This window comes from Odocoileus virginianus, chromosome 34, assembly GCF_023699985.2.
Source record: "Odocoileus virginianus isolate 20LAN1187 ecotype Illinois chromosome 34, Ovbor_1.2, whole genome shotgun sequence".
NCBI lineage: Eukaryota > Metazoa > Chordata > Mammalia > Artiodactyla > Cervidae > Odocoileus > Odocoileus virginianus.
This window is the reverse complement of record NC_069707.1, coordinates 14,009,342-14,034,215: the sequence shown is the minus strand read 5'-3', so window position 1 is coordinate 14,034,215 and position 24,874 is coordinate 14,009,342. Positions and strand designations below refer to the sequence as shown.

At 41.0% G+C, this 24,874-nt stretch overlaps 1 protein-coding gene across 1 annotated transcript in view; it reads right to left on the bottom strand.

Annotated features, from left to right (window-relative positions):
- Positions 1-24,874, bottom strand: part of SYNE1 (spectrin repeat containing nuclear envelope protein 1) — a 483,739-nt gene that overhangs the window by 156,201 nt on the left and 302,664 nt on the right. The window contains 4 exon segments of the mRNA XM_070461436.1: positions 1,188-1,361; positions 2,873-3,067; positions 18,922-19,083; positions 19,364-19,531. Coding sequence (XP_070317537.1) covers positions 1,188-1,361; positions 2,873-3,067; positions 18,922-19,083; positions 19,364-19,531 — 699 coding nt within the window.

Below are 24,874 nucleotides of genomic sequence, written 5' to 3'. Positions count from 1 at the left end.
TTCATCATCTATTCTCTATGCTTATACATGTACTTGAATGTTTCCATAATAAGGAGGTAAGAAAATAATATTACAGTGAAAACCTTGATGTCATTACCCCTTAAATTAATTTCTAAAGACCTCACGTTGAGGAAGGAAATTTTCTGCTCCAGAAGACAACCTTCCCATGTTGAGTCTGGCTGCCTATAACTACAGTTTTTCCAAGTTTTCCAAATAATATTTCTGAATTAGAACCAAAATTGCAACAGGCCACCTATTCTGTTTTTTATCCATAGTCACTGATACTAATTCCGTGCATTGGGTACTTAAATTCCTTATTAGCCACCAAAACAGATCCTATAAATTGGACATGAGTTCAAGCAAGCTCTGAGAGATGGTGAAGGACAGGGAAGCCTGGCATACAGCAGTCCATGGGGTCGCAGAGTCAGACGTGACTGAGGGACTGAACAAGTCTTTTAAAAAATGTCCTTCAGGAAGCTGAAAATTTTCTAAAGAGTAGATACTCTTGGTTAAAATTTTCAAGAGACTAAGCCCACATCTGGACTTCATTTAACCTTTTATAAGATACTGTTTTTCTTCTAAATATGTAAAGTATATGGATTGTGAAAAATCACATATCCATACCACACTTTGTTATCATTATACTTTTCTGTAGTTAAAAAACATGTCTTGTGGGACCTTCCCTGGTAATCCAACGGTTAAGAATCGGCCTTGCAATGCAGGGGACGTGGGTTTGATCCTTGGTTGACAGTGTGTGCATGCATACTCAGTTGCGTCTGATTCTTTGCAACCTCATGGATTGTAGCCCGCCAGGCTCCTCTGTCCATGGGATTCTCCTGGCAAGAATACTGGAGTGGGTTGCCATTTCCTCCTCCAGAGGATCTTCCCATATCATCTGTGGCTCCTGCATTGGCAGGCAGACTCTTTACCACTGAGCTACTTGGGAAGGCCCCTGAGATCCCTGGTCAGGGAACTAAAATCTCACATGCTAAGGAGCAAGTAAGGCCGTGTGCTGTGATTACTGAGGCCACATGCTCTGGAGCCCATGTACCACAACTAGAGAATCTGCACTCCCCAACAAAAGATTCTGCATGCCACAACTAAGACTCGATGCAGCCAATAATAGATACATTTTTAAAAAGTCTGCCTAATGATGTTGGCATATTCCTTTGAGACCATTTTTGTACCTGGCAGTCCACTAACTGGGCCTCCATGTCCATGGGCTCCTTGGGTGACCCCAGGGCAACGTCCAGAGTGGCCTTTGTGCTCAAGAGCCAGTGGTCCAGCTGATCAGCTTCACAGCGATACCTGTGCAGGGCTTGCTCCTGTCTCTGTTCCTCCAGCTGATCGTTGAGTTTCTCCTGATGAATTAAGTAGGATGAAACACAGATCACTCTGAGGCAAAATCACCAGGACTCAACACATAGAGCAATGGTTCCCAGCCCTGACTACACACCAGAACCACCAGTGAAACTTCAAAAACAATCCCCGGTGTTTAGACCACAGTACAGACTGGTAAATAAAATTTCAGGAGGTGAACCTCAAGATTATTATTTTTTTAAAACTCCTACAATGATTGTATGCCTAGAGTTATCTGTTCTTAAATAATACACCTACAGAACAAGGCAAATAATGTGGATGACAGAAATTGGTCAATGGTGTAAGACAGTAGGTAACTGGACCTCAGAGTTTGGGAAATTGTAGGGTCTAGTGGGGACTATGGCAACTGAAGAACATATTTGGTTCACCTAAAAGGACAGAACCACGCAGTTTCAGGCAACTGATCTCCTTCAGGAAGAGTGGCCCAGTGCTATCGCTTTCTAGAGCAAAGGCAAAACTTTAAAAAATTTGGTTAGGTCTCTGAGGATTCATTAGTGATGGCAAATAATCCATATATTTTTTAAAACTCCAGGCCAATCACTTCATTTCACAACTCTACATGGGTTTCATAGAGTGACTGGGGATAATATCAATGAATTAAAAGGTTAATTATTAAGATACTCTTAAGTATTTTACTTTAAACATTACTTTATTAATAATCTATTATTTTTAATTAATTTATTAAATTGTTTATAGATTAGAGTTGATTTAAAATTTCTCCAAAACAGGAAAGTATATGGATACATGATTAGACCAGCTTTAAAATAGGTAAAACTGGAAATATCCTATGTCCATAACAAAAGGACAAAGGTTAATTGAATTATGGGATAATCCGCAGCTAAATAAAATAATGTTAAGCAGATAATAATAACTGATTTTGTGCTAGAGAAGCTACTAGACCCTAGAGATACAAGGACACAGACACTTCATAGGATCAACAATACGAACATCATACATGTTTAAGGCCAGGAAAGGTAAGAGAACAACAACAAAAGGAAAATAACTTATTTTTAACACGTGTGGTAGTATAACTAAAATTTAACTATTAAGTATTAAAGTTAAGTAACATGAGAACCAGAACTGCAGGAATATGCTCATGAATTAACGTGCTTAAATTGGCTTCCAGTGACTAAGGATTTATTTTTCACAGCATTAGCAATGCTATTCATAAAAATGGTCTTATTTAAACACAGCAAACTATTATGCAAACCTTCCACAATTATTCCCCACAAAGCTCATGTCTACCCAGTATTGGCTCTCCACTGCCTCAGTTCTGCAGGCCTGAAATGAGTCAGAAACTGGTGAAAAGACACATTCACGGCTCCACACTGGCTCAGGGCTCTATTCAGGAGGCCCTGCACACACAATATACCAGCTTCTTTTGAGTGGGAACAATAAACATGTCGATCACGTAAGTAGCTGGACATACTTGTCAACCCAACCCCAGGAAGTTAATCTGGATGTGAGGGACCACGCAAGGGTGGCCTGTTACCTCCAGAAGCTGCCTCTTCCCAGATGCCTTCATCTTGATGGTGGACATTCGCTCCGCTAAGACGGTGAGCGTGGACTGCAGGGCCAGCTGCTCTGCCGGCTCGGACTCCGGGGACCCGGACACCAGCTCGTCTGCGAGGGCCGACTGCAGCTCGCTGATCTCCTCTTGGAGCATGAGAATCTCGTCCATCAGAGCCTGAGGGGAAGACTGTGGAATCACACTCCTGTGTGCAGATTTTTTGCACTGCGGAATTGTGGCACTTAGCCAAGCTCACTTGGAAGTCATTTAACCAACAAACAGGGGGCCTTCTAACCTAAGTTTCTAAATGCCATTGCCAGACTGAAAATCAGGAAGTTTCTGACTTAAAGATCATTTGCATCAGTAACTTAAAGTTAAGTAGTCTGGTTTTCAACAGGCTGTAATCTGATGGGGGGGAGGTATGTGCAATTAATTCTGTCTGAGTCCACAATTCTCTGTTGAAAATAAAACTCATCACTTTCTTCCTCAACGTGACTCCTCCCACTCCAGATTTCCCCGAGTCTGGAACAAGGCTGAATTTTAATCGCAAACTCATATACAGACGGGAAGAACCTGTCACCTGCTTCCATGCTGTTGCCCTGCCCTACTTTTCTTCTCTCCCCAGGTCTAAAATTTGAAGTTTCTCAGGGCTACTTTCTAGACCCTGTTTTCTCTCTTCACAATCTCTCCAGGCCATGTCTATTGCCAAGGCTTTAATTCCTTTTTCCCGTGGGACACTTAGGTAGGAGAACAAAATCTCCCACCCCAAAACGTCTCTGGCATGCAGATTATTTTGAGTTGAGAACAATCAAGGCCCAAGAGACTCAGGAAAAAACTCTGACCTAACTACCTAAAGAATCTATCTCAGAGACATTTGCAAAGAATAGGAGTGGGTGCGGTGAGTCCACTTTGCATCCCTCTGTCTCTGAATGGCCCAGCTAACACTTGCTTCCCAAGCATTTCTTTATGTCTCCTTGGGCAATTCTTTTCTGTGTTAGACAAGAGTCTACTCTCAAGACTCTGGAAGGGGTCCCCTTCCTGCAATACGACTGCTTTTACCTCCAAAACATCTTGTTTGTCTCCTCTGCACCCACCTAAGTCACAACCAATTCCTTATCTGAATTGCTCTCAGAGTCTACTGGGTGGAGTATCTGCTTAAACCCCTTTAAAAAGATAAATCAGATCCTCTCACTCCCTTGCTTTACAATACTTAGTGGCTTCTTGCCTTTGAAATAAAATCTAAACTCCTTACAGTATTCATGCATTCTCACACCTGGCTGCCCCTGGTACCAGGCTTCCTTCTAGCTCACTGCATCCCTGCCTTCAATTACTCCAGGATCCCAGTGCTTTCTGCCTCAGGGCCTCTGCACATCCTATTCCCTCAAGGTCTGGAATGCTCTTCTCCTCACTCTCCTGAGATGGGTCTCTTCCTCCTTGGAGCCTTAGGTTAACCGTATCATCTTCAGAGAGACCTTTCACGACTACTTATTAAAAAAACAAAACAAAACTCTATTGCTCTCTTTGAATAGCACCCTATTTCCCGTTTAACAGCCATCACAATTATACACTGCATTTCTCATTTTTTTTATTTTATGATTTGCTCTTTAGCTGGAATTTTTTTTTTTTTTTTTCTGTTTTTGTGGCTGTGCCATGCAGCTTCCCTGACCAGGGATGGAACCTGTGCTCTCTGCAGTGAAAGCACAGAGTCCTAACCACTGGGCTGCCAGGGAAGTCCTTAGCTAGAATCTTGACAGGAGAAATTCTTATTTGGGATTTCAATGATGCATTAGGAAAAACAAAAAACAAGCCCTCCCACAGGAGGGACAATCATGACCCAAGTAAAGAATCACTGATTTTATAGTTGCCAATATTTCAGAGTTTGCAGTATACCCCTACATGCATGATTCCCATCTCTTCCGCAGGGTTTGCTATAAGCCAAGTGCCTCCTCAGAGTGGGCTGTCAAGGGATATTAAAACCAAAAAACAGACCCTCTTTTTTCCCTAATATCAGGATGTCATCATGTCCAATTGCTGTTTAAGTAAACTATGATACTGAAATATTTATATACATATAGAAAAGTGCAGACAGTAAGAGTACAGTTCTGTGAATTCTCACAAACTGTATCTACTCATGCTCCTGCACCCAGACTGAGAAAGTGAACATTCCCAGGATTCCACAATCCCCTTGGACTTCATCCTGTTACAGCCTTCCTCCTTTCCAGAGATTACCATGGGGTGGGCTTGCAAAGTCATAGATGCTTCTGGTTTTGAGCTCTCCAGAAATAGAGTGACTCCTGATGTCCTGTCCTGTGTCTGGCCTCTTTCACTCCCTCCACGACTGTGACTATGCAGGCAGAAAGAGCTGACCCTTTTCAGGGCTGCATTGTATTCCACTGTCACCTGGTTTGTGAGTCTTGTCTATTTAAACCTTTCTAATGGTATCTCACTGCAGCTTTAATTTCCATTTCCCTGATGACTTCCCTGGTGGCTCAGATGGTAAAGAATCTGTCTGCAGTGTGGAAGGCCCGGGTTTGATCCTTGGGTTGGGAAGATCCCCTGAAGAAGGGAATGGCAGCCCACTCCAGTATTCTTGTCTGGAGAATTCCGTGGACAGAGGAGCCTGGCAAGCTACTGTCCATGGGTTGCAAAGAGTTGGGCATGTAGTGTGAGGGGTTTCTGGCTTCTAGTTCTGTTCCACTAACTCATGTGGTGTTTTTGCTAATATAACACTCTCATAAGTATTACAGCTTTATGGCTCACTCTCATCTTTTGATTTTATTCATCTTCTTCAAGGCTGTCTTGGCTATTCAGTTAAGAATAGCCAATATGAAGATGGCGGAGGAACAGGACGGGGAGACCACTTTCTCCCCTATAAATTCATCGAAAGAACAATTGAACGCTGAGCAAACTTCACAAAACAACTTCTGATCGCTAGCTGAGGACATCAGGCACCCAGAAAAGCAGCCCATTGTCTTTGAAAGGAGGTAGGACAAAATATAAAAGATAAAAAGAGAGACAAAGAGCTAGGGACTGAGACCTGACCCGGGAAGGGAGTCTTAATAGAGGAAGTTTCCAAACACCAGGAAACCCTCGCACTGGTGGGTCTGGGGGAAGTTTTCGAATCTCGGAGGGCAACCTAACTGGGAGGAAAAATAAATAAAACCCACAGATTACGTGCCTAAAAGCAATTCCCAGCAGAAAAGTACCCCAGACGCCCGCATCCGCCACCAGCAAGTGGGGCAGAATGGAGAGGAGCGGGCAGCATTGCTTAGGGTAAGGACCGGGCCCGAATGCCCTGAGGGCAATTGGAGGGAGCTTTTGTGAGATTCCAACTTAACCTGTGGGACAGCAAGAGAGAGAGAGAAAATTAACCGGCCCAAACACACTGCCGGCTGTTCTCAGAACAAAGGAAGTGAGCAATTCCAGAGAAGAGCTAGCCGGTGGTGGACCGGCCCATCCCCCACCGGAGGCAGGAGGCAGGGGGGAGGGGAAAGGGGCAAATTCAGCCCCAGAGACAGCATCCCCTACCACACTGCAAACAGGCCTGCAGTTTCTAACCAAAGACTTCCTGAGATTCTGGATGGACGATATCCGCCGGGAGGGTCACGGCTAGAGGCCAGCTCCCGAGAATAGTCACAAGCCACACGCACCCGACTGGCGCTCGCGTGGAAACTGAGGCTGGGGCCACGGAGGGGAGAAGGCACACCACACCCGGGGAGAGTGCGCCCGTCAAGCTCCTGGCTGCCTGAGCTGCTCAGGCCAGGGAAGGCACAAAATGCAGGTGCAACCAAGTCCGTGCTTTTGTGTAGTACCCGAAAACTGGAACCGCACGCAACGCAGGGCCCGCTCCATATAGAGCAGCCGGGAGCCTGAGCAGTGTAGACGGCGAAAGCACAGACACCCGTGAGCGGGGCAAACCCAGTGTGGCCTGAACACGGTGAACACTATCCACACAGAGCGGTATCTGCCTGCAGCGCCCCGCCCTCCCCGAAGCAGGACTGAACTAGCGAACCTGAATAAGAGATCACCTCTTCCCGCCTGTGTCAGGGCGGAAATTAGGCACTGAAGAGACTGGCAAACAGAAGCCAAATAAACAAAGGGAACCGCTTCAGAAGGGACCGGTGCAACAGATTAAAATCACTGTAGATAACACCGACTACACCAGAAGGGGCCTATAGATATCGAGAAGTGTAAACTGGAATGAGGAGCTGTCTGAAACTGAACCGAACCCACACTGACCGCAACAGCTCCAGAGAAATTCCTAGATATATTTTCACCTTTTTTCTTTTTAATAAAAAAAATTTTTTCTTTTCTATTTTTTCTCTTTTATTTTCTTTTAAAATTCCCTATTACTCTCCCATTACTCAGTAACTTTCATTTTCATATATTTTTATGATTTTTTTAATTAGGAAAAAAATTTTTTTTCTTGTTTTTTTCTCTTATTTTCTTTTAAAGTCCTCTATTACTCCTCTATTACTCCTTAATTTTCATTTTCATTTCACTATAACCTTGCAAAAAAAAAAAAGAGAGAGCCCTGTTTTTAAACCAAACTTCATATATATTTCTAAAATTTTTTGTGTTTTTGTTTTTAATATTGTATTTTTAAGAGTCTAACCTCTACTCTAGATTTTTAATCTTTGTTTTTCAGTATTTGATATCAATTTTGGGCATTTAAGAATCTAATACTCAGTACCCATTTTTACTCAGGAGTGTGTTGATTACTCTCTCCCACTTTTGACTTTCCGTTTTCTACCTCAGAACACCTCTATTTCCTCCTTTCCCCTTCTCTTCCCAATCCAATTCTGTGAATCTCTGTGGGTGTCTGGGCTACGGAGAACACTTTGGGAACAGAGTACTGTGTAGATCTGTCTCTCTCCTCTTGAGTCCCCCTTTTTCTCCTCCTGCTCATCTCTATCTCCCTCCTCCCTCTCTTCTTCATGTAACTCTGTGAACCTCTCTGGGTGTCCCTCACGGCGGAGAATCTTTTCACCATTAACCTAGAAGCTTTATTATCAGTGCTGTATAGTTGGAGAAGTCTTGAGACTACTGGAAGAGTAAAACAGAAATCCAGAGGCAGGAGACTTAAGCCCAAAACCTGAGAACACCAGAAAACTCCTGACTACATGGAACATTAAGTAATAAGAGACCATCCAAAAGCCTCCATACCTACACCAAAACCAACCACCACCCAAGAGCCAATAAGCTCCAGAACAAGACATACCATGCAAATTCTCCAGCAACGCAGGAACATAGCCCTGAGCATCAACATACAGGCTGCCCAAAGTCACACCTAACACGTAGACCCATCTCAAAACTCATTACTGGACACTCCATTGCACTCCAGAGAGAAGAAATCCAGTTCCACGCACCAGAACACCGATGCAAGCTTCCCTAACCAGGAAACCTTGACAAGCCAATTGTCCAACCCCACTCACTGGGTGAAACCTCTACAATAAAAAGGAACCACAGACCACCAGAATACAGAAAGCCCACTCTAGACACAGCAATCTAAACAAGATGAAAAGGCAGAGAAATACCCAACAGGTAAAGGAACATGAAAAATGCCCACCAAGTCAAACAAAAGAGGAGGAGATAGGGAATCTACCTGAAAAAGAATTTAGAATAATGATAATAAAAATGATCCAAAATCTTGAAAACAAAATGGAGCTACAGATAAATAGCCTGGAGACAAAGATTGAGAAGATGCAAGAAATGTTTAACAAGGACCTAGAAGAAATAAAAAAGAGTCAATTAAAAATGAATAATGCAATAAGTGAGATCAAAAACACTCTGGAGGGAACCAAGAGTAGAATAATGGAGACAGAAGATAGGATACGTGAGGTAGAAGATAAAATGGTGGAAATAAATGAAGCAGAGAGGAAAAAAGAAAAAAGAATTAAAAGAAATGAGGACAACCTCAGGGACCTCTGGGACAATGTGAAACGCCCCAACATTCAAATCATAGGAGTCCCAGAAGAAGAAGACAAAAAGAAAACAGCTAATTTATCAATAGAAACCCTTCAGGCCAGAAGAGAATGGCAGGACATACTTAAAGTAATGAAAGAGAATAACCTACAACCTAGATTACTCTACCCAGCAAGGATCTCATTCAAATATGAAGGAGAATTCAAAAGCTTTACAGACAAGCAAAAGCTGAGAGAATTCAGCACCACCAAACTAGCTCTTCAACAAATGCTAAAGGATCTTCTCTAGACAGGAAACTCAGAAAGGCTGTATAAACGTGAATCCAAAACAACAAAGTAAATGGCAACGGGACCACACCTATCAATAATTACCTTAAATGTAAATGGGTTGAATGCCCCAACCAAAAGACAAAGGCTGGCTGAATGGATACAAAAACAAGACCCCTATATATGCTGTCTACAAGAGACCCACCTCAAAACAAGGGACACATACAGACTAAAAGTGAAGGGCTGGAAAAAAATATTTCACGCAAAATGGAGACCAAAAGAAAGCAGGAGTCGCAATACTCATATCAGATAAAATAGACTTTCAAATAAAGGCTGTGAAAAGAGACAAAGAAGGACACTACATAATGATCAAAGGATCAATCCAAGAAGAAGATAAAACAATTATAAATATATATGCACCCAACATAGGAGCACTGCAACATGTAAGGTAAATGCTAACGAGTATGAAAGAGGAAATTAATAGTAACAATAATAGTAGGAGACTTTAATACCCCACTCACAACCATGGATAGATCAACTAAACAGCAAATTAACAAGGAAACACAAACCTTAAATGACAATGGACCAGCTAGACCTAATTGATATCTATAGGACATTTCACCCCAAAACAATCAACTTCACCTTTTTCTCAAGTGCACATGGAACCTTCTCCAGAATAGATCACATCCTGGTCCAAAATCTAGTGTTGGTAAATTCAAAAAAATTGAAATCATTCCAGTCATCTTTTCTGACCACAGTGTGGTAAGATTAGATCTCAATTACAGGAAAAAAATTATTAAAAATTCAAACATATGGAGGCTAAATAACACGCTTCTGAATAACCAATAAATCATAGAAGAAATCAAAAAAGAAATAAAAATATGCATAGAAATGAATGAAAATGAAAACACAACAACCCAAAACCTATGGGACACTGTAAAAGCAGTGCTAAGGGGAAGGTTCATAGCATTACAGGCTTACCTCAAGAAATAAGAAAAAAGTCAAATAAATAACCTAACTCTGCACCTAAAGCAACTAGAGAAGGAAGAAATGAAGAACCCCAGGGTTAGTAGAAGGAAAGAAAACTTAAAAATTAGGGCAGAAATAAATGCAAAAGAAACTAAAGAGATCATAGCAAAAATCAACAAAGCTAAAAGCTAGTGTTTTGAAAAAATAAACAAAATTGACAAACTGTTAGCAAGACTCATTAAGAAACAAAGGGAGAAGAACCAAATTAACAAAATTAGAAATGAAAATGGAGAGATCACAACAGACAACACTGAAATACAAAGGATCATAAGAGACTACTACCAGCAGCTCTATGCCAATAAAATGGACAACTTGGAAGAAATGGACAAGTTCTTAGAAAAGTATAACTTTCCAAAACTGAACCAGAAAGAAATAGAAGATCTTAACAGTCCTATCACAAGCAAGGAAATTGAAACTGTAATCAGAAATCTTCCAGGAAACAAAAGCCCAGGACCAGATGGCTTCACAGCTGAATTCCACCAAAAATTTAGAGAAGAGCTAACACCTATCTTACTCAAACTCTTCCAGAAAATTGCAGAAGGTAAACTTCCAAACTCATTCTATGAGGCCACCATCACCCTAATTCCAAAACCAAAGATGCCACAAAAAAAGAAAACTACAGGCCAATATCACTGATGAACATAGATGCAAAAATCCTTAACAAAATTCTAGCAAACAGAAGCCAACAACATATTAAAAAAATCATACACCATGACCAAGTGGGCTTTATCCCAGGAATGCAAGGATTCTTTAATATCTGCAAATCAATCAATGTAATACACCACATTAACAAATTGAAAGATAAAAACCATATGATTATCTTAATAGATGCAGAAAAAGCCTTTGACAAAATTCAACATCCATTTATGATTAAAACTCTCCAGAAAGCAGGAATAGAAGGAACATACCTCAACATAATAAAAGCTATATATGACAAACCAACAGCAAGCATCACCCTCAATGGTGAAAAATTGAAAGCATTTCCCCTAAAATTAGGAACAAGACAAGGGTGCCCACTCTCACCACTACTATTCAACATAGTTTTGGAAGTTTTGGCCACAGCAATCAGAGCAGAAAAAGAAGTAAAAGGAATCCAGATAGGAAAAGAAGAAGTGAAACTCTTGCTGTTTGCAGATGACATGATCCTCTACATAGAAAACCCTAAAGACTCTACCAGAAAACTACTAGAGCTAACCAACGAATATAGTAAAGTTGCAGGATATAAAATTAACATACAGAAATCCCTTGCATTCCTATACACTAACAATGAGAAAACAGAAAGAGAAATTAAGGAAACAATACCATTCACCATTGCAACAAAAAGAATAAAATACTTAGGAGTATATCTACCTAAAGAAACAAAAGACCTATACATAGAAAACTATAAAACACTGATGAAAGAAATCAAAGAGGACACAGATGGAGAAATATACCGTGTTCATGGATTGGAAGAATCAATATTGTCAAAATGACTATACTACCCAAAGCAATCTATAGATTCAATGCAATCCCTATCAAGCTACCAACAGTATTTTTCACAGAACTAGAACAAATAATTTCACAATTTGTATGGAAATTCAAAAAACCTCGAATAGCCAAAAGTAATCTTGAGAAAGAAGAATGGAACTGGAGGAATCAACCTGCTTGACTTCAGACTACTACAAAGCCACAGTCATCAAGACAGTATGGTACTGGCACAAAGACAGAAATATAGATCAATGGAACAGAATGGGAAGCCCAGAGATAAATCCACGAACCTATGGACACCTTATCTTCGACAAAGGAGGCAAAGATATATAAAGGAAAAAAGACAACCTCTTTAACAAGTGGTGCTGGGAAAACTGGTCAACCACCTGTAAAAGAATGAAACTAGAACACTTTCTAACACCATACATAAAAATAAACTCAAAATGGATTAAAGATCTAAATGTAAGACCAGAAACTATAAAACTCCTAGAGGAGAACATAGGCAAAACACTCTCCGACATAAATCACAGCAGGATCCTCTATGACCCACCTCCCAGAATATTGGAAATAAAAGCAAAAGTAAACAAATGGGACCTAGTGAAACTTAAAAGCTTTTGCACAACAAAGGAAACTATAAGCAAGGTGAAAAGACAGCCCTCAGATTGGGAGAAAATAATAGCAAATGAAGCAACAGACAAAGGATTAATCTCAAAAATACACAAGCAACTCCTGCAGCTCAACTCCAGAAAAATAAATGACCCAATCAAAAAATGGGCCAAAGAACTAAACAGACATTTCTCCAAAGAAGACATACAGATGGCTAACAAACACATGAAAAGATGCTCAACATCACTCATTATCAGAGAAATGCAAATCAAAACCACAATGAGGTACCATTACACACCAGTCGGGATGGCTGCTATCCAGAAGTCTACAAGCAATAAATGCTGGAGAGGGTGTGGAGAAAAGGGAACCCTCTTACACTGTTGGTGGGAATGCAAACTGGTACAGCCGCTATGGAGAACAGTGTGGAGATTCCTTAAAAAACTGGAAATAGAACTGCCATATGACCCAGCAATCCCACTTCTGGGCATACACACTGAGGAAACCAGATCTGAAAGAGACACGGGCACCCCAATGTTCATCACAGCACTGTTTATAATAGCCGGACATGGAAGCAACCTAGATGTCCATCTGCAGGTGAATGGATAAGGAAGCTGTGGTACATATACACAATGGAATATTACTCAGCCATTAAAAAGAATTCATTTGAATCAATTCTAATGAGATGGATGAAACTGGAGCCCATTATACAGAGTGAAGTAAGCCAGAAAGATAAAGACCATTACAGTATACTAACACATATATATGGAATTTAGAAAGATGGTAATGATAACCCTATATGCAAAACAGAAAAAGAGACACAGATGTACAGAACAGACTTTTGGACTCTGTGGGAGAAGGCGAGGGTGGGATGTTTCGAGAGAACAGCATCAAAACATGTATAATATCTAGGGTGAAACAGATTACCAGCCCAGGTTGGATGCATGAGACAAGTGCTCGGGGCTGATGCACTGGGAAGACCCAGAGGGATCGGGTAGAGAGGGAGGTGGGAGGGGGGATGGGGATGGAGAATACATGTAAATCCATGGCTAATTCATGTGAATGTATGACAAAAACCACTACAATATTGTAAAGTAATTAGCCTCCAACTAATAAAAATTTTAAAAAAAGAATAGCCAATATATATTTTAACATATATTTTTTCATACATTTGCGATATAATTTAGAATTATCAATCTCTACCAAAAAACTTGCTAGTATATTTTCATAGGATTGTAATAAATTTACAGACTGTTATTGCTTGTTATATATTCAAAATGCTTTTTGTTCAGTAAGCTATTTTCTCCTATTTTATAATCATTTTTGGTATTTGACTGCCAAAATATAAAATTCATGTTATTTGGTCTGTTTTAAGGGCTTCTCCGTAATTAGACTGACCTATTGTCCTTTTTTTTTTTTTTGCATTGATTCTCTGTACAAGATGAACCCGCTTTGCTAATCCACACCACGTCCACTCTTACTCCCTCATTCTGTGCCTTTCCTCATATGTTTAATAGTGCCTCCTGCCCACTTCTGTTACTATTTCAAACTTTCAAAATCCTTGTTTTCCCAACAGATCTGTTAGAGTCTCCTTTCATTTACCTCCCACCACTGTAACACACAATCATCTGGCTGGGTTAGGTATAATGTGCTGGTAATTCACTTCACCCCCTAAATCATATGTTAATAAAAAAGTCCATTTCAGCTGTGAACACAGTAGGTGCTCAGCATATCTAGTTGAATTAATTCCAATTCATTATAGATAAAACAGGTATCTGAATCATAAAGCAACCAGAAAAAAAAAAAAAGCTTCCTCATTCATTTAATCTCAGTGGATTTGACCAATGAGGCATACAGTGAAGTGAACTACTTCCTTTTCAAACTCACAGTGTTGTAAAGCAGCTATGTGAATGTCCTGAAGTCAGTGATAAAGGAATTAGGAATCCTAGAACTGCTAAGTTCCATAGTGTTAAAGTCAAGCCTCTATGTCCATGCTTCAGTTTACTCTCAGGGGAGAGTGGATATTTTGGGGAAGGTTAAGTTTTAACTTCAAGACCCACTAGCCAAACTTACAGGGAGATGGGATTTCCTTTTGTGGTGATGTAAATGTTTTGAAACCAGATAGAGGGGGTTGATTTTAAGACATTGTGAAAGAACTAAAAGTCACTGAACTGTACACGTTACAATGGTTAATTTCATGTGATGCGGATTTCACTTCAATCTAAAAAACAAAAAGATCCAGCAGCTGAATATGTCTTTGATCTATAACTCGTTTCAACTGGTGGCCAGCTGTTTCCTTCCCTACAGCACCTGACTCAAAACTAAGGAGAGGAGATGAAATGTTCCTCTTTGTGTTTCTAACTTGTGTTTACAAGGAGGGCATGTATATGACCAGTCTGTGGCTTAAAGTACCTTGATCTTTTCTAAACTGACTCTGGGGAGAACATGGAGTGCACGTTTGGTTCAACAAGAAAGGTGAACATGAATTTCATTGTGAATTTCATAACTATCTTCATCAGCTCAGTCCATCTCAAACTTTGAGAGGTTATATATATTAAAGAAACAGAACCAAAATAACCTCAGAGCTCTGCCTCTAAACCACCACTGGGTTCGGGTGGCAAAGAACATACATTCACGAAGCATTAGCTGCCCATGATAATGAAGGTCCCATAACATGCAGAACAGCCACAAGTCAGCATAAGAACTGCATTGATGTCTTCAAATTAAACCTATTGTGCACTTTCAAGAGAGTAACAGGAAAGGCACAAGACTCCACCCAAATTCAGTAGATTTAGACAGGTGTTTAAAGGAAAAACATAGGAATTAGAGTAGTTCTTTAAAGAAACATTACTTCCAAGAGTGTGTTGGGTAAAAGAAAAAAATTGAAGTATTTTTATTAACTTTTAGAAAGTACTGAAATCATATTGGCCCCTCTTACCCACATTCTGTCAGACTTTATTTAAAAAGAGTAATTCTCGAAGTGTACTCAACAGTCCTACAGATCTGTCTCTTGCTTCAACAGCACTTGGATGGAACAGAACCAGGGATGCCCCTTGCCCCAGCCTCTGACCACCCTCCAACTTTTTTTCCAGTTGCAACCTCTGGCATCAGCCACTCAGCTGTCCGCGATCACCAGGACCAGCCACCATTTTTTGAGCTTAACTCCTTATTACTGATCAACCATGAGCTCCCAGATTCATCAGAATTACTCCACTGAGGTGGAGGCCGCCATCAACTGCCTGGTTAACATGCATCTGCAGGTCTCCTACACCTCCCTCTTTCTGGGTTTCTATTTCAACCATGAGGATGTGGCTCTGGAGGGTGTGGGCCATCTTTTTCTGTGAACTGGCCAAGGAGAAGGGCGAGGGTTCAAACCATCTCTTGAAAATGCAAAACCAGTATGGCAGTCGTGACCTCTTTCTGGACGTGCGGAAGCCATCTCAAGATGAGTGGGGTAAAACCCAGGATGCTTGGAAGCTGCCCTTCTCATAGAGAAGAACTTGAGCCAGGCCCTTTTGGATCTGCCTGGCCTGGGTTCTGCCTACTCAGACCCCCACATCTGTGACTTCCCAGAGAACCACTTTCTAGATGGGGAGGTGAAACTCAACAAGAAGACGGGTGACCACCTGACCCACCTCCGCAGGCTGGCTGGTCCCCAGGCTGGGTTGGGCAAATGTGTCTTCAAAAGGCTCACCGTCGAGCATGACTAGGAGCTTCTGGAGACCAGTGGCCATTGAGGAGTCCCCCTGAAGTCAGGGCTGCCTGAAAACCCTCTGCAGTCACTAGGCAGCTTTTTAACACTCTGGAGCCCTCTCTCAAGCTTTGGACCAAATGGGAACAATAAAGCTTTTTTGCAGCATCAAGAAAAGAAAGAGTAATTCTATCGTATCTTGGGATTCTTAAAGTATCATTTCAGAAGCCAAAAACCAATTTAGATATTATGATACCATTAGCTTTCCATGTGGGCAGCACTGTCCCAGAATTTGCAGAATTTAGGCACAGACAGCAAAAGTTAGCAAAAGTGGGTCAGATGGAAAATGTTAGATTTGTGGTGATACAAGAAATCATACATTATTTATGTTTCTTTCCCTCTCCTTAGAACATTAATATACTTGTTAAGTTCAAATGATGGGTAAGCACTGAATTAGAATTACATCTCCTCAGTGCTATAATTTTTAGCATCACCACTCTCAATTTAGAAAGGGATGAAAATCATGTGGCTGGCCTTAATGACAAGAAAACATGCAGGATAGTTTCTAATTTATAATACTTAGCATTAATGTGCAATTTTGAGTTTTTGCCATTAGATCCCTTAAACAAAATAATAATTCTGCTGTACATTCAGTTTGTGTGTGTTTGCATACTAATGCCTGAGAGGTGGGGTGATGCTGGTGATTGGGAGTTAAATTGCATCTTAATTATGAACTCTGGAAGGTCAAGGCAAACCACCAGGATCCTACTTTCAGTTACTAAATATTGTGGGACCCAGTAAAGGGTATTTGGGAGCTGTGGTCTGTCACCTGGGACACAAGAAGGATGAGCCCTGAACCAACACAGTGATCAGAAAGTACCTGAAAGTAGAGAGTCAAATTTTGTAAACCCTCTTCTGGGACGCTAAGCCTGTGACACTTAGATTCACTCTAATCAAGCCTTTGGACAACTTATCCCCCATCCTTTTTGTGTGTGCATGCTAAGTTGCTTCAGTCATGTCTGAGTCTGTGCAACCCTATGGATTGCAGCCTTCCAGGCTCCTCTGTCCATGGGATTCTCCAGGCAAGAATACTAGAATGGGTTGCCACGCCGTCCTCCAAGGGATCTTCCTGACCCAGGGATGGAACCCATGTCTCTTACGCCTACCTGCATTGGCAATCAGGTTCTTTACCACTAGCGCCATTTGGAAAACTCCCCAATCCTTTTTGGTTGCTTAAAAGAAGCCGTGATCAAATGCATGGGTGTTCTCTGCTATACCTGCTACTACAGGCACAGTGAAGGGTTGGGGGTGGGGGGCAGAGCCCCGGGAAGCACACTGGGGCCACCTGGAGAGCCCCCTCCAGTGACAATGAAGTGGATGTTCCCAATTACAAAACCGAGGTATCAGTTAAAAAGGACTGTGGTGCTCAGGGGACCACAGCATGGTAGTAACAGAGACCTCAGTCCCTGACTATCCTTGTGATCAGCTTCATCCAAGTAAACAAAGGTTAGTTTTAATTTCATATTTTTATAGCACCCTCCCCAAGCCAAATGGACTGTGGGTGACTTTAAGATAGCAGGAAGACCCACAGACCATCATTTTACCAAAACAAGGCCTATAAAAATGGATGCTATACACTCTGATGTCTATCTTAAGAAGCTACAAGAGTGTCAAAATCCTGAAACCACTATTTCTCAATGCTGTCTCTAGATGAAATGTTTTCACTTTTGTGTTAATATTTCAAGACCCTTTATTGTAAAATAGTACAATTTTATCTTGGACTATACATATAAACAGGCAATGTATTCCAAGGTTACTGTGGGTTCCAAAACTATAAAGATATTAAGTAAAGACAGAGTACAAAATTTCATTCTTAGAGCTGACAACTTTCCCAGTCATTATTTGATAGACACATATATCATGCTTTCATAGCTCTAAATTAGCATCTAAAAGGAGCTCTCTCTTCCTCTGCCTTTGACAGGGCTGTCATATGCTTCTGAGATCTAGTCAGGGGCAGGCAGCAGTTTCCTGTACCATAGTGATTGGATATTTAGGTGACTGCACGCCTCAGTATCTTGGACCCAGTTACACCTGCTTGTGCATTAATAGTAACCCGATAATGTTGCTAAAGCATTAACCAGACCGTAACCTATGCACTTAGCAGGCATTTTAAAGTGATGCATTTCTAATAGCAGTTGAGCTAGGTTAACGTAATCACCTGTTTCTCACCTAAAGCAGAAGCATCGTCCAGTGTACCTTTTTATTTTTTTCCCAGTGTACCTTTTAATAAATGATTCAAGTCTGGGACAACCGCAGGATTATAACTTGGAACCCCTTTCTCTTCAACTGCTTCTTTGCCCACTGAAGTCTCAGAGCTATTCTAAGTGATAAGAAGGTACTGGGTATGCACTCAGTTGCTCAGTCATGTCTGACTCTTTGCAACCCCAAAGACTGTAGCCTGCCAGGCTTCTCTGTCCATAGGATTCTCCAGGCAAGAACACTGAAGTGCATGGCCATGCCCTCCTCCAGGGAACATGGCTAAGTTTCTTTAAACAACTCACTGGAAGTCCAGTGGCTAGAAATCTGTGCTTCCACTGCAGGGGGCACGGGTTTGATCCCTGGTTGGGAAACTGAGATCCCACAGCCTGGGCAGTGCAGCCAAAAGGAATAAATTCATTAATTAAAAAAAAGAAAAACAAAACAATACCTAGCGAGGGTAGATGTTATAAATAAAAGGGGTGCCTTTTATTCTTATGATAATATTTCAAAACAAAATAAAAATAATGTGGCAACAATAAGGAAAGACAGTTTATGTAATAATAAAGGTGAAAAAGCAACATTAAGGCCTGAATTTCTTTCTTCCCCTCTTAGATCCCTCCCTGAAGCAATGATGGAAACACAACCACCACTTGGAATTTTGCTGACTCTGTAACAGCTGATACAGTGAGATATGCCAGCCTGCTCTCTTATGTACTGGCTTGACCAGTCAGTCATAAATAAGGGTGCACCAGTTTGATCAAGCAGGAAGCTGAAGTCTTGGCTGTTCTTACCTGATGTTCCGCCATCTGGCTCTCGGGACTCCTGCTCTGCTCCAGACTCTCACTGAGTTTCATCTCGATGGCCTCCATTTTCGTGGAGATGGACTGGAGGGAGTCCTGGTACTTCTGCTGGCGTTCCAAGGCTTCATAGAGTGTGCGCTGCTTCTCGCTGATCTAAAGAAGAAAAGGGATATTACCAAACGTTTCCCATCCCTTATCTTCTAGATTACGACATTTCTTTCCTCACCGCTTTACCTCTGTGACTCAACAGAGGCTATTCAACTGTACATGGGATGTGTAAACATGAGGCATTTATTTCATAAGACAATCTCTAAGGAAATCTGGTGTCTTGCGTGTGTGCTCAGTTGTGTCCGACTCTTTGCGACCCGAGGCCTGCAGCCTGCCAGGCTCCTCTGTCTCATGGGCTAAATAACTCCACATTTGGCAGACTTACCACATTCTTTAAGGTTTCCCAAGAGCGCTGCAAATCGTCCAGCTTTGCAGTGGCAGAAGGCTCCAGTCCCGGTTCATACAGCTCTTGGGGTGGCAACGTGCTGGGGGGAAGCTTGGCAGCATCGGTCTGTAACCTCTCGGGAGACAAGGCTTGGTAATAAGCGATGTCCTGCGGGAGCAAGGCGCAGTGTTAGATTCAAGAGGAAGACAACACCTGCGTCACTGTGCTGGTCATGCAGAGGGAAGCTTCAGGATTCATACCTGGCCCCGCAGGCTACAACTATCAAAGTTAGTAAACGCCTGTGATAAGAAGGTCATATCAAAGCACACGGTAGTTGCTTTCAAATTCTGATTCATATAAAAAGCAATTTACCAATATTTCAAGTTGCCAAAACTCATTCCTATTTTATATTTGGCAAAATTAAAACACAAAGAAGGTAACTGGTATACACACTTCAAGACGGATCAATCAGAAAAAAAGGAGAATCTAAATGATATATTTCCTGAAATGTTGAGTAATATGTTGATCAGTTTTGAATAATTTTTAAAAACCTTTGATTTAAATACCTTTAAATCTCTGAAAAGTTGTTTCTCGGGTATAGCCAGATTTTCAATATTTGAGTTCTTTATTCACAGATATTAATTTAAATGTTAGATATGTTATTTAAATGTCTTAATTAAACACATTAATAAATGTTACTTAAATTATAAATATATTAATATTTAATAAGGGAAAATGTAATGGGGAGGTTAAAACTACTCTAAGAGACAAATAATAAAGAGGTTTTCTTCTATTCAATTCCTGGAAGAACACAAGAAACAAAGTGGATGCTGAAATAGGAGGCTTTTGAATTTTTTATTTCTTGGGCAATAAGTAACATGAAATATTTTATTAGTATTGATAATAGAATTTACTATCAATATACATAATTCATATGCTTTTAATTATTTTCATGGTTGTGTATATATTTATAGAAATTGAAGTGGGGAGTACTGTTTATATTGTGAAAAATGCTATTATAAAGTTTACTATTTCACAGTTGCACTGTTTAAGATTAAAAACCTGAGCCTTATTGATGATAATGTCTTGGTAAAAAGTACTGAAGGCCCCAGATACCTGGGAAGAACCAAGGCAACAGCAGGAAGGAGCCTGGTGTCTTGCGGTCAATACTAGGGCAGAAGCAGGGTCGTATAGTAGAATGAGTTCAGACAGGAGTCTGACACTGGAGGAGTCACGACACCTGAGACCCCAGGTGAAATTCACCTCCTAAGCAGCTAGAGAATTGGAACCTCATAGCTCAGTTAGTAAATCATCTGCATGCAATGCAGGAGACTCAGGTTCGATTCCTGGGTCAGGGGGATCCCCGGAGAAGGAACTGGCAACCCACTCCAGTATTCCTGCCTGGAGAATCCCACGGACGGAGGAGCCTGGTGGGCTACAGTCCACAGGGTCACAAGAATCTGACACAACTGAGCCACTAAGCCACCACCACCACCACAGAATTAGAGCAAGTCACTCACATCTTGCGCATGGACTCCCTCATCTGCACAACCCTGGGTGGATTCGAGGATTAAATAAAGTGATACCTGAGTGGCCATGAGACCTTCTACCACCTTCTTCTTATTGCTGAGGCCTCAGGTAAGTCCTCCACATTTATTGATGAGACTGAAGCATGGAGACTAGTTCCTCTTCATCCCTAACCCTATCACTCATCTTCAGCAGATCATCTTGGTATTTTCCAGTCCCTGACAACCTTATATCCATCCATCCTTCCCCACTTACCCTCCTTGAACATGATAGGCTGTCATCACTGAACTGATTCACCCTGAGTATATTTCTGACTAAGTGATGTAAACCCTTCTCTTGCCAACAGCTGTGTTTTCTTTGCCCCTTTAACTTCTGCTTCGACCACTTGGAAAACCCCAACTATGACTCAATCCAACTTTTCCTTTCAGAATGCATGTGTGTGTGCACACACACACAAACTGGGATATTTCTGCAACTTCTCAAAATTTCAAAGGTCTGTCTATATTCAGACTCACCTCTATTTCACTCTTTCTAGTCCTCTTGAGTAAAGATAATCCTCTTACCTATCCCTACAACCTCATCCACCTTCCCTTTCTCAAGGATTTTGGTTCATTAATATCTACTCCATCTCCACTGACTTTCTTTCCCCTTAGCATATAAATAAGTCCTTTATGGCTGAAAACACCTACACACAGCCTTCTTTGTTTTTTTTCTTTTTTTCTTTTATTAGAACTTTCTAATAAGAAAGTTCTACAAACCATAACATAATGACTCATTACACACAAATACAATTTGCACATGTTTGTAACCTTCGCTTTCTCCCTTTTGCTTCATAATTCAGTTTATGAAGATGGTAGTTTACACTTGGTATGTTCTCCTGTCCACTTCTAAATACCCAACTGAGCCTTAATTCTAGTGACTCCACTAAAAGTGCTCTGGCCATAATTATCAGTGGCTGTTTTCTGTGATATAAAATGATTATTTTTTGAATCTTCTCTTGCCTGGTTTCTCACTGGAAATCAGTACCACTGATCATCCCTTCTTGGAAAATACTTTCCTTTTAACCTCTCTGTTCTCCTCTATCTCTCTCATCATTCGGTCTTTCTCTTTTGTTTTCTGCACTCATTCTTAAACATTGTTGTATTTACAAGCTCCAGACTCACATAATGAGTTGTACAAGTTGATCCCATAGTCTCTTAAAACTCAATACTTGAAAAAACAAAACAGACAAACCAAAAAACCACATGGAGGATAAGAAATGGATTTAGGAAAAATGATGACATTTCGTCCATCTTTCAATGAATGGATGAAGTTTTATCCATCTTTCTAATCACCTCACTTGGGATTTATTCTCCATTCCTTCTCTCCCTGACCACCACTGCACATGTGAGGATGAAGTTCTATACCTTTGCCACAGCACAGGTTCAAGTTCATGTTACAGTGACAACTTCCTAACTCTCAGGTTGCAAACTGGCAGCCTGCAGGTTGCCTCTAGCCTGCATATATTTACAGTGTGTTTTTTTTTTTTAAATTTATTTTTTTTTCCTTTTTTTTTTCCCATTTATTTTTATTAGTTGGAGGCTAATTACTTTACATCATTACAGTAGTTTTTGTCATACATTGAAATGAATTAGCCATGGATTTACATGTATTCCCCATCCCGGTCCCCCCTCCCACCTCCCTCTCCACCCGATCCCTCTGGGTACAGTGTTTTAAATTGTTTCAAATTTCTCTTCAACCAGAAAGGGAGCTTTGGTAAGAACCCTGATTCATGGACTTCCCTGCAAACCAAAAGACAGGTAAGACAGACGCGTTCACACGCCTACAGTAATTCTAAGAGAGAAAAGTCTGCCTAGTTCACGTGGGGAGGCTCTGTCAGGGCCCCACAGTCCCCCGGCTGTTTCTGTCATTTACATCACCAGTAAATGACTGGTGATCAGTCATCAGTCTAAATGACTGGACCAGACACCAGTGTGTGTAAACTTTTATCCCTCACTCGCTTCCCTGGCTCCAGATTTGTCCATTACCATTCTGCTGTCTACACCGATACTGAAGAATCTGTTCTAAAACTCACTTCTGTGCAGAGCTAGTTTAATTCCTTCAGTGGTTAACTATTAGCAAAGTTTAGATTCTTTCCTGTGGCATCAGGGTGTGTTTCCTATATCCCCCCCCAGCTTCATTTCTCCCCCCACCTCCTTCTCCAAATCTATGCTTCTCCCATTATACTGACGTTATTTGCAGTTGCCTTGCTGGGCCATTTTCCTTCCTGCTGCCTGAAGAAACTTCCTATGCGTGCCTCTTTCTGTCTGAACGACTTCTCACTCTAGAGCACTCCACCTGTACCTGGTTAAACTAAAGGGGGGAGTCCCCGACCCCCTGAACTCCAGCCTTGTTTCGGTACTTACCCTGTGTCCTTCCTTTACATTCTGCTTCCCACCCTCACAGCACTTGTCCCACTGCATGGTCACCATGTGTCTGCTCTCACACAGACTATGAGCTCCTTAAAAACTGTGGACGTGTCTGAATCTGAGCATACCATGGAGTGTTTTTGCAAATAACAGGCAGGTATATAAAGTCATTGGACTTCCTAGGTGGCTCAGTGATAAAGAATCTGCCTGGAATGCAGGAGACTCGGGTTCAATCCCTGGGTCAGGAAGATTCCCTGCAGAAGAAAATGGCAAGCCACTCCAGTAGAGAATCCCACGGACAGAGGAGCCTGGTGGGCCACAGTCCATGGGGTCGCAAAGGGACACTTCTTAGCAACTATACAACAATAACATATACATTCATAAACAATTATATACGTAAAAGCACTTTTTTTTTTTTTTTTTTGCTGCATTGCATGGAATATAGGATCTTCTTACCTCCTCAACCAGGGATCAAAGCTGTACCCTTTGCATTGGAAATGCAGAGTGTTAACCACTGACCACAAGGGATGTTCTCTAAAACCACTTCTTTAAACTCTATTATTTTGCTTACATGGATGGTATTAATAGTATTATGAGTGCCCACAAGGAAAAGCAAAAAGTTGTGTTGATGTAAAAATTTTAAATACTCTATTATAAATAATGAAGGCCCAAAGAAATAAAATAAAATAAATTTGTTACAAAAAAAAATCTGTCTTCTGGCTTCTGTGTCTCAAATTTCTTAAAATAATTTGAAAATATCACCTTTTATAGATTAATAATTTGCATCTATTTGAGGGCTACATAGATTTAATAAAATAAATTGATCAGTTCTATAAGTAACTACTAAATATTTGTTAGAGTGAGGAATCACCCCTAGAAGTATCTCTTGTTGGTTACGTGTCTACATTAAAGGAGTTATTATCTAGCAGATTCCTAAGGTATCTTAGATTTCTAAAATTGGAAACTGCTACATTTTGATTCCTTTTCCAGTCTAAAACGTGCTTTCAGAATCCACATTGCATTTAACTTTCACACTGTGGTGAATTAAGTAGCACTGCTTCCCATTACAAATGAGGGATTTTCCAGGTTCATGCTGCTTAGCAGAAGAGGTGGGATCCATCCCCAGCTTTTAAACTGGAGACAGGGGTTCTACCCACTACAACACTGCTCTTTTCAAACTTCTACTTCCCCCAACTCTTCCGAGGAGGAGCCCAGGTCTTGGCTTGCTTTTAATAGGATCAAGAATCCTGCAGCAAAGTCTGGGGATGCCTCATTATTTCTCTCCTCAAGTAAACTAAACCGCTATCACATTTCAGCTAATAACTACTGCCAGAGACAGAACACCCTGACGGTGAGGAGACCAGTTAGTTATATAATGGAGATCTACTTACAGAAGTAGCAAGCACACAGTCTTTTTGTTAACAGCTGTGATTTTAGAAAGCAGTTATATTTGGCCCTCCTTTGAAACAGCTGTGTACATTCTGTGCAGTGTTTTGAGTCTGCAAACTGGAACTTATGGGAATTCTAAACGCTTTCCTCAGCTTCAAGAGAAAGTTTTGTAAATGCAGGCATCATT